The sequence below is a fragment of the Nanorana parkeri genome, unplaced genomic scaffold (assembly GCF_000935625.1).
Source record: "Nanorana parkeri isolate BGI_ZX_2015 unplaced genomic scaffold, ASM93562v1 scaffold198, whole genome shotgun sequence".
NCBI classification, from domain to species: Eukaryota; Metazoa; Chordata; class Amphibia; order Anura; family Dicroglossidae; genus Nanorana; species Nanorana parkeri.
In genome coordinates this window covers 272,829-284,210 of record NW_017306466.1, presented here as the reverse complement: position 1 = coordinate 284,210, position 11,382 = coordinate 272,829, and the positions used below count along the sequence as shown (strand labels likewise).

The 11,382-nt window shown below is 43.8% G+C and overlaps 1 protein-coding gene across 1 annotated transcript in view; it reads left to right on the top strand.

The window, feature by feature from the left end:
• The window catches only part of LOC108786220 (WD repeat-containing protein 64-like), a 125,006-nt gene that overhangs the window by 688 nt on the left and 112,936 nt on the right, over window positions 1-11,382 (top strand). The window contains exon 2 of the mRNA XM_018555470.1: window positions 8,096-8,369. Within this exon, the coding sequence (XP_018410972.1) occupies window positions 8,096-8,369 (274 nt within the window). The remainder of the gene's footprint in view (window positions 1-8,095; window positions 8,370-11,382) is intronic.

Below are 11,382 nucleotides of genomic sequence, written 5' to 3'. Positions count from 1 at the left end.
AAAGATCCCCCCCCCCCCCCAAGATATGGGCTTTAACCCTTTTGCTGCCAAGGCATTTTTTTTCCACGCACATTATAATCCACATTTTAGACCTGGAAATTACTTAACAGCCCCCAAGAGTTAGATGTAGAATAAAATGGCAGCAGCTGCAAATTTTTACATTGTGTGATATTAGCGCAACTCTTTATAAAACACAACATTTCAGTAAAAACTACACTTAAGTTAATTTTAGTGCACAAAAACACAAGATGATGCACATTTTGCTGGTAACATGTAAAAGACGAGGTTATGCTGAGTGAATAGATACCCAACATGCCAAGCTTAAAAATTGCGTGCGCCTGTGAAACGGCAACAACATACGGTACCACAAATTGTTAATGCTTTAAAAGCCCATAGAGGTCATCAGTATAGATATTGGCCCTACAATTATTGCCCTCACTTTGGTGCATGTGGTGATACCTGACATGTCTAGCATGATCGTTGTTTTCATACGTAGGCCCACTCCATGCGTGTTTACGTATGTTTGTGGGGGCGGGGGACTTTGACTTTTTTTTATTTTTAGGTTATTTTTTTAAAACAAGGTTCTCTTTAAAGTGACATTAGGGGTCTACGAGACCCCTAGTGCCACCTCACCAGTGCAAAGAAGCTACTCAAGCGCAGATTGCGCTTGAATAACTTCTTCCCCATCTTCTCTAGCTGAGGAACCTGAAATGATCCAATCAGCATCGTTTCCAGCTCCATTCAGCAGGGTGTTCGCCGGTCTCTCTCCTCGACACCTGTGATGCTGTTCCTGGGCCCGCAGGTGGGGCAGTGGAGCCTGGGAAGCAAGGTGGGGGCGTTGGGTGTGTGGGCACTTTTCACTGGCCTTTGGAAACAATCTGGCAGCAGCTGAGCCGCAAGAATTGCTTATAGTGTAAAGCTGACCATTATGACATATGGCATAAGTTGGCAGCTAAAGGGTTGACATACCTTTGCATATATATATAGTGTAAAATAAAAAACATAAAAGCAACTCAGGCTGCACTACTCATCTCCACCACTAGATGTCCTCAGTCTTCCGGGCTGAATGCTGCCCAGTGTCACTCAACTTAGAAGCCTCACCACATACTGAGAGCGCAGAGTGCCATGGGGCCGTTATCATATTGCCCCGCAACCCGGGTGCCACCATTGGAGGGTTGACACCACCATGGCTCCTGTGAAGAAGGGCAACCCCCTGTACTGCAAGGGTTAAAGTGACATTAAAGTCTCCTCTTTTTCCCCCCATTCTATTCTACTTTAAGGACTTACCTTAAATGATGCCTCTTGATCCGATCATCTTTTTCCTTCCACTTGTTTTTAGCTGTCCCTTCAGTGCTGGTGCCGGTCTCGGATCCAGCGCTGACTGCTGTTGCTTCCTGTCCCACAGAGTCTGTGCGGGTGCAAAAATTGGTTGGCTAGTATGGCTAACGAGTGATTTCCGAAATCGACATTTGACTATGGCTGATAGGGAAGTCTAGGTATAATCGAACAAGGGTTCATGCCAGAAACAAAAATCGTACAATGTATGGCCACCTTCAATCTAAATCTAAAGTCCTGCTTATCCCTCAAGCAAAAATGTTTACAGGTCCATTATTCAAGGAAATGAGCTATCATTTCTTCTGTAGCATACAATGAAACCCATTTGATTAAGCTGAATATTATCATAGTGCAGAAACATTTCTTAATTAAGCAAAGTCCTTCAGGGGAACGTGTTGTTGTGACTGTAATTAAAGATAAAGTGCTAAGTGGTCTCTGGACAGTTAATTGTTAGGCAGCAGCAAAGATAAACTCCGAGTTCCCGAGAGCTTTTTCTGTTTTTCATGTCCTACTGCAGGGCTCAAAATTTCAGGTCCTGAGCTACTAGCCAGGCCTTCAAAGTTACTCGCCACCAGTTGCCCTGCATAACACAAACAAACACACACACACAGGGCACAACGCACACACAGCACAACACACATACAGCCACAGCACAACGCACAGGGCATTATCTACTGTATATTTTTTAAGGGCCATTTTCACTAAATGATCATGTGACATCCCCTCCCACACCCTGCACCCCCTAACCTCTGTATAGAAAACCCAATATCACCTGCCACTGTCCAGTTGGAGAATGTGCCGAAGCAAGAGATACAGTCACGAGTAGAGATTGGCAAAACGGTTCATCTGCATGAGCGCTCCTCAACTGATCGCTCACTGAAGAGATTCGGATCTTTTAAATGGCTCATGGTTCACTGAACCGCTCTTTTTACACCCTCCCCACCCCCCACTATAATGCATTGCTGGGACTTGTAGTCCTACATAGTTGAAGCTATTCTGCATTGCTGTATAATCATCATACAGCAATGCACAATACCACCAGCTGTGCGGGACTACAAGTCCCAGCAATACATTATAATAAAAGTCAACTATGCAAAATACCACCAGCAACCCCACTCCCTCCTATAATGCATTGCTGGAACTTGTAGTCCTACATAGTTGCTGCTATTCTGCATTGCTGTATAATCATCATAATACCGAGTTTCCCCGAAAATAAGACACTGTCTTATATTTTTTTGGGCTCAAAAAAACACACTGGGTCTTATTTTCGGCTTAGGTCTTATTTTTTTTATGTACAACAATCAACACTTATTCATGTAAAAAAATGTGGTGATCAGGGCAATCAGGGGTGCCGTACCTTTCCAAGTGCAATTTGTTAATCAATCGCTGGCCAGAATAAGCGAAGTGCACTTTCACTATCGATTCCTCACAGGCGGAGTGCATTTGGTATCACTCCACCTGTGACAGGAGCCGGCGCTATAGAGGAGGCATCGGCTTATGCGGCTCTGCTCCCTCCGGTGCCGCCTTGCTTCCTCTAGCGCTGGCATGCGTTGGCAACGCTGATTCTCTGCCGCGGCTCTTCAAGTTCCCCCTATTTGCCACCACCGGCCCTGGGAATGGTCACAACTAGGTCTTATTTTCGTGGTAGGTCTTATATTTTAGCAATTCCCAAAACTAGTACTAGGTCTTATTTTCAGGGTAGGTCTTATTTTCGGGGAAACAGGGTATATCATCAAAATACCACCAGCTATGCGAGACTACAAGTCTTAGCAATGCATTATAATAAAAGTGAGCACTATATCACCAGCATCCCCCTGCCCACACACTCCCGCTTCCCCTGCTACACTCATTATTATAATTCACATGAATTTACTTACCTTTAAAACAGCAGCACAATTCATAAGACAGAGAAATGCTGTAGTGTAGAATGAGTGAACCTCTCTGAGCAGAAGGTGCGAGGAGCGGAAGAACTATATAATTCCTGATCCATCGAGAGCCAGATTCAAAGATGCAAAGGAGCGAAAGAACCAAATCATTCCTGAGTCTGTCTGACTCTTGAGATCCGTCTCTTGGGCTCACAGATCCGTCTCTGTTGGTTCACAGATGTGATTGGTTGCAGGGGTGGGGTGGGAGGGGCTGGCAGAAGCCTGGCTCTCACTCTAAGATCATATTACAAGAGCCGCTCAGACGAGAGCCGCTCGCACTCACGCTCTTGTCTCACTCTCTGCTTCTACATTCCATCCACAGAGCACACAGACCAGAAGAACCGGCGCTCATTTTTACTGAGCCACCGCTCTTTCATTCCGCTCAATAGATCCGGATCGCTCATGAGCGATCCATCTCTAGTCACGAGTGCAAAAGGTTCAGCTATCGTTAGGCCAGCGGTGGACAAATGTACAGTATATGGAATCCAGGAGCCAACAGGACTTTTTAGGAGCCAGCTCCATTGACAGCACCAGAGAAAACCTCAGAAGTTAGGTTCCAGCTGTAATTTGTAATCAGTATTGGCTACCTGGCTCCTGGGATTTGTCCAGCCTTGCGTTAGGCCATTGAGATCAGGGTGCCCAGATATGAGCCATGACTGCTCCCCCCCACCTATGTCCCAGTGTGCACAACAATCATTCACTACAAGAACCAACATTTCACTTCCTTTCACATCATTTTTCTATTATCTGCTGCTTTATCCTCATGTTAGGCTTATTGAAATTCAATGTATGAAATAGATTTGTTGAAGATGATTCACTAAGATTTGAGAGATGCCCTTTTCACATTTTGCATTAAAGCCTTTTAGCTTCCATTTATGCATTTAAATGCCGTGTCCACATCTTTAGAAGCTTTACCATCGATTCTTACAGAACGGTAGGCAATAGTTTGATTGGTGCGCATTTGTTGTATTATGCTTGCACAGGCTTTATATCTCTCTCTTTTCTCCCAAAAATGTTTAAATCACATTTGTTGCGGTGTCAATGTAAGTATTTTTATAGACAGCTGTTTAATAATGAATCTAGATCAAACAAATATACATTGCCCAGCAAAGCATTGCTTTACATTTTTGCCCGAGCACTTGCAGTCATCATGTTTCTAAAAGAGCTGCTTTCAAGTCTCTCAGTTCAGCTTCCCTGAACTTCTTGTCCAGTACAAGATCACAAAGGATAGTGCAGACGCTTAAAGAGGGGGCCATGGGGAAGGGAAGTAGCTTTATTTACTGTGTTTTTGGAGGCACGCAGCTCACTAGCACACACAAGGGTGACCCCATAGCACTCTGCTTGGGAAAGGAGCCACCCTATACCAGGAAGTCAGGCCCAGTGCTCAGGGGACCAGATGATTCTGCAGGAAACTAAAACTTTTTTAAACTTTAAGTTTTTATTTCGTTTAAGTGCATATATAGCATCACATTTTACTCTCAGAATATCAACAAGCAGATACATCAACACATATCATATCCATCAGGAAACTAAAACTTTTAAACATCAAGGAGCAGCATCCATTGTAAGTGATTTCATCAGCATTTAGAATAACTTAAAATCCTTTTAACTTTAATATCATGATGATCCTGACTTAGCAGACTTTGATGGTAAGATAATGATGGCATGGCATGCCGTGCTTCCAGCTAACAGGAGCCGCTTGTATTCCCTCGGATGAGGGATAAGGCAACATTTGGGGGCATATATACTATTAAGGTGCCCATACACCTTACGACCAAGACTTTTGTCTTGCGATGGTCGTATGCTTATTGAAAGCTCGTACGATCTGCCCACCCATCGTACTTGCGATCATCGAAAGCCCGCCCCGCTGAGGGGCGGGCTTCCGATGACCGCAATGCAGAATGGGCAGTGTGCGCGTGCGCAGCTATCGGACGAGCAGGCTAGAAACCCGCCAACAATCGTACAATTCTCGGCGGGTTTTCGAGCATGTTGGTTCGACAAAAGACCGTACAGTAGAAACGGTCGCACGTCTTCGTTCACACTGCTCGATTCTCGTACGATCGTGGGATTTCGCCCGATTCTCGTACGAGAATCGAGCAGTGTATGGGCACCTTTAGATTGCTTTGGGACTTCATTATACAGCAGCAATTAACCATAGATATTTGACCATAGCTCCCAGCTGTCCCTCATTTGGAACCAAATCCCTCTGTCTGTCTTTCCTCCTTAGTTGTCCCTCTTTTTGGTCTGATTTATAGATATCTATAAAAAGGTTTTATTTAACTTCCAAAATTGTTATTTTTGTTATTGTGTCATCTGCCACAATGCTCCCTCCTGCCTGTCCTAATTGCCTAACTGCCTGTCCTTGGCGTCCTAATGTCCCTTAGAACGCTGCAGGAGGGGGGTTAAGCGCGTCAGGAAGAAGGGGGTCTAAGAATTAGCCTCCTCCAAGGTTCAGCCTAGCACCTAGACACAAATGAGCAGTTAAACTTTGCAATGCAGGGATTATAAAAATGTTGCCTGGAGTTCTTCTTTAAGCCCTGGTTCACACCTAGGCGTTTATGCGCATTGTGCACATTTTGTATGCGCGTTTGAACGCGCGTACATGAAGGCGCGCATTTTGATTGGCAGCTCATAAACCATTGTGGTCAATGGAAGATCGCGCGCATAAACGCACAAAAACGCTCACGAAAATGTGCAACATGCTTCTGTTGCGCGTTTTTGGGCATTTCCAATTAAGTCTATGGGGAGGAAAAGAGCTTTTAACTGCCTAGGTGTGAACCAGGGCTTAGTGAATACTATATTTGCATTTAAGTAAATAACTATGATTTTGAGTCACATAGTTACATAGTTAGTCAGGTTGAAAAAAGACACATGTCCATCGAGAGTCTTTGTTTTTTGTAAAGTTTACAGATTGTGAATAGTTTTATACAGTATTTTTTATACAGGATTTTCCTCGGACAGGAAATCCTTTTCAATGGAGGGTATGCTAGCAGGTATTGTTTGGGGGTTGCACACTAATAAAGTGCACCTCTGACAATGGTGTCACAAAGCATTCTGGGTTTTTCATAGAGAGAGGACATTAGTAGCTTTCTTTTTTTAGAATGTAGGAATTGTATTTTTTGGACCGAAGCGTATTACATAAACATATATGAAGTCAATTGAGAGTCGTTATCAGCGTATTTCTATCTAGCTAGTGACCTGTCCTTGTTTCTTCACTTCCTGTTATATGGTGACAATGATCTGTCTCCCAGTTGTTGACACCCTGTCACATATTCTCTCAATGGGGACTACACGTGACAGTGCCAACACCGATTACACAGGCAAGATCTACTGTTGTCGCCATCACGAAACGCCCTTAGAAATAACATGCAGCCATCACTAGAGTGCATATAGAAAGGAAAAGGCTGCAAAGAGGCTGTAGGCAATTAGCAGCACTGATATGCAACAATACATGGGGAAAATACATATTTTCTTTTTATAAAATGTCAATTGTTTTAATTCACATTGCTTTAGAAAACTAAATTATTCAGTTAGGGTTTACATGTGCTTTAAAGAGGAACTCTGGGCAGAGCGGTTATAGCCCCAAGTTAAAGGGTTATTAAACCCTTGCATGTTTTTGCATATTTCTACTGCTAGCAAGCAGTAGAAATATGCAAAACGATTAACAAAAAAAAAAAACCTTTTCAAAGGGTTAATACTTACCTGTGTAACAGGTAAGTATTAACATCTGAAAATTTCTTGGGCGGCCGCAAAGGATCTTGGGGCGGGCGCATGCACAGTTCAGATTTTCGGCCGGGAGACGAGGAGAGACACAAGGTAAGTCTATGGAGCAGCGGGCACCCGCACAGACTCCGTGGGACATGAGAGAAGAGGAGGACAGAGGAGTCGGCGCTGGATCGGAGACCTGCACCAGCGCTGGAGGGATAGCTAAAAATGACAGGAAAGAAGAAGATGATCAGATTAAGAGGCATCATTTAAGGTAAGTCCTTACTTTAGCACTGTGGGGGGACGGGGACTTTTGCCCTTAATGTCACTTTAAGTGCTTGTTTTGTCTGGGGGACTCACCTGATCCTTAGTCCTGTGGTGGTCAGCGTTCACCTCTCTCCCGCTTCACTCCATCCATGGAATGCCCCTCAGTGTCCTCACGTCTAATGCCTGTCAATGGACCTGCATAAGACATGATGACGTCAGTGGTGCTTGGACCACTGGAGTCCAGGGGAGAAGAAGCTTTGGGGGTCGGTCTAGCAGCCCGGAGGAAGCCAGGATCGGGTAAGTAAATCTGCTTTATTTCAGTCCCTGGACCAAAACAAGCACTTAGCCTTGCGGAGGTAGCTCCACTGCAAGGGTACGTTTTTTTTAATTTTTCCTGAGTTCTTCTTTAAATGCAGGTGACTGCATGCACTGCAGCTCCTTATTTCATTGCACTGACGACTGACTTGTTTTTAGTTCTGGACAGATTCCAGCACCCCTGGCATGGTTGTGACAGGGAAAGCTTCTTTGCTAGCAGGGCTTCTTTTGTCCCCATCCTGAGTTTTCTGTGTATTCCTGTAGAGAATCTGCTTTTGAGCAAACAGTACAATATTTATGTGCCTTCTCCTTAAGAATATATGGATACTGATGAAGACTGGTGACACAGCAGCTCTTCACAAAATCTCAAGATGTGACTATAATAGTCAGACTGTGGATGTGGATCTCCATACTAAGTCTAGGACAGTACAAAAAGGTGCATACAAAAATGTTTTCTGGGTGGAGTTGCTCTATAATTAGGCAAATGTAACTACATAGATGTACATGCATTTGTGAGAAACACATTTTACAATAATTATCTTCTACAGTCTTTTCAGTGAAATACAACATACGTCTACAGCTGCTCAGAACCAAACTGTACAACAAAGAGCAAAAACTGCTGTGGTGACAACCAGGAATCAGGCACTGTCCCCCACTGATTTCATTGGAGAGTCTGAAGAAGAAAGGCAAAGTCCCCCAGAATGGCTGGAGAAAGAGATCTTAAGAAGACACCAGAGAAGATATTCACTGGGACTTGTGGACAGCATTATGGAGAGTTTACAGAATCAGTGTGACCCAGCTAGGAGCCTCAGGAAGGAAAAGGTAAGTCAACTTTGAAGTTTTTGCTTTCCTCCCTGCTGATTCCGGTTGGGGTGACCAGTCCCATGAAGCTGCTCTTCTTACTGGTCTCCAGCCAGAATAGTCACCACACATCTCTCTGGCGTCATCATGTACAATGCAGGACCAGCAGCCACATCCCATCCTGATGACATGGCTGTTGGTCTTGCATTGTATTTAAAGATGTAGAAGTGCTTGTCTGCATTTCAGTGCTGGAGAGAAGAGGACTGTACCACTAATTATCGCAGGGCCACAAATTAAGGTAAGCATTACTCTGTGCTAGCACATCTCCTAGACAAATCGAGCACTAGATCTTTCATCATTTAGGGGGGAAGCGACTTAAATTATATCTTTACCCTGCCCAGAGTGTAAATAAAGTAAGAAAGGACATTGTGTCAACTTCACATTTTGATGACTTGTAGTTTTTCTGGTCATCTCTGTACAGTAAGATGAAAGGGCACCTTTATGGATGACAAATTTCTTGGAGAATACACAACCCAGATGGATGAAACAATTCACAATATTAAATACAGTACAACTCAGAGCTCTTGTAAGATGGTCTAAAGAAGTCCCAAATCCAGTTAATATGTGATGCACAACGCTCATAAAGTAAACAAACTCTTCCTTTACCCTACCCTACAGACTGAGCCAAATCCTCCTTCATTTATCCCTCACATCTCCCTCTCTGAGACACTGCAGCTCATAGTGGGAGGGTTTCAGTAGCAGAGGCAGTCATCATAGACATCAGTAGGCAGGACTAGGTGTGGCCAGATGCTGAGTGACAAGCTACAGGTTTGGGAACCAGCAGTGACAATGGCCTCATTCCCTGCAACATCTTCTCCACCCACTGTAGTACCAACCTTTACAGCCTACATGAGAGTGGAAACTCTGCTCTGAATTCAGAAGCGGTGAAATATTTGCCACCCCACCACAGGACTGCATTAGGTGGACATTACTGGCAGGATCAAAAGGTATTTGTGGGACTTTGCAGGAGGACTAAGAGAAAACTGTAAACTGCAGACACACTTAGTATAATTAAGTGCTGCAGCATTTTGCAAATGGGAGACCATTGTTGTACTTTAAAGTAGAATTAAACCTTAGTTTTTTTTTTTTGCATATATCTACTGCTAGCAGTAGATATATGCAAAAACATAAATAAAAAAGTTACCAAATAGGTAATTGCCTACCTGTGTCTCCGACGCTCCCTCCCGTCTGAAGATCTGAAGATTCTCGAGCGGCCGTGAAGGATCATGGGGTGGGCACATGCGCAATAGAGATATTCGGCCGGGAAAAGAGGAGAGACTCAGTATAAGTCAATGCACGCAACCGGCAGCGTGCACGTGAACAGTCACCTGAGGAGTCTGAGCTCACCACCCTTACATTGGTGGTCAGTGTAGAAGTGACTCTTTACATTGGTGGTCAGTATATACATACCGGTAGTCATTGTAGGCAGGAGATCAATCTGCCTTCGATAAATACCGCGCGATAAATCGCTCAGTGTGAACGGGGCCTTAGGGCTCATGCACACAGGCATATTAAAATACTCCTATTTACCTCGGATCTGTCTGCCAGAAGCTGGCAGAAAAATCCAGCGTAAAAAAAGGTGAATGGAGGCCTTGGCTAAAACAGAGCTTGTGGTCAGAGGCATAAAAAATGCTTCTAAAAGCAGCGTTTTTTTCTGGCCATGTGGGAGGCCTACGACTAATTTACTAAAGGATTAGAGGCATTTTGCAAAGTGTATGTTGACCTAAATTAATAAACAGGATGAAGATGTGTTCTCTTTGAATACTCAATGATGTACAAGTGAAGTTAAAGAAAACAAAACAGGACTATTTCTCGCACATGATTAAATGATAAAGTGAACACAGCTTCACCTTAGTCACTAAGTTAAGTGAACATGAACTTTTCAAAGTGAACATGCTCTATTCTTTTAGTAGTCAATCCCTAATATCTTGACCTAAAATAGCTAACATTTCTGTCAGGGACCTGAGCGCCTCTGGGTGGCACTGTGACGCTGGAACCAGGCCCTGCAGTTCCAGTGCTCACCTGCGGGTGTCCCAGCAATTAGCAGTTAGTTGCCACCTGGTGCTGATCTTGGAGGGTATTTAACCACTTCAAGACCAGGTGTTTACACCCCCTTCCTGGCCAGGCCATTGTTCAGTATTCAGCACTGCGGTACTTTGACTGAAGTTTATTCTGTCATGCAAAGCTGTACTGAAATTAATTTTATACCATTTTTTGGGGACAGATAGAGCTTTCTTTTGGTGGTATTTAAACACCACTACGGTTTTTTATTTTTTACTATAATTAGGAAAAATTACAGAAAATTTTGAAAAACATAAGGTTTTTTTTAACATTATGTTAGGAAACATTTATTATTACCCAGTTTTTTGGTAAAAATATATAAGATCGGGTCACGTCGGGTAAATAGACACCAAACATGTCAAGCTTTAAAATTGCGCGCACCCGCGAAATCGCAGAAAACTACCATACCCAAAATTGGCCATAGGCGACACTTTAAACGCTTTTACCGCTCATCAGTTTAGCGTTATCAGTGATTGATGGCCCTAGAATTATCGTTCTCACTGCGACGTTCGCGGCGATATGTAACACGTGGGCGCAATCGTCTTTTTTGCACGTATGCGCCCCCGACGCATGTTTGCATGCGTGTATGTATGGGTGGGGGACTTTAATTTTTTTTAAATTCTTTTTTATGTGTAACTTTAAATTTGGGGGGGGAACTTTTTTTCCCCACTAAACCTTATTGCTATCACATACGGGGGCTAATAAAACCCCCGATGTGATAGCAAAATATGTGACAGGTCCTCTTTATGGAGACATCAGGGGTCTCCAAGACCCCTAATGTCACCTAGGACCCCCCAAAAGAAGCTGATGAAGCACAGATCTGCTCCATCAGCTTCTTTCCAGCTTCTGAAGCTGGAGAGTGACACAAGAATGCGGAAGTGATGTATTATACAACACTTCCGCATTCTTGCAG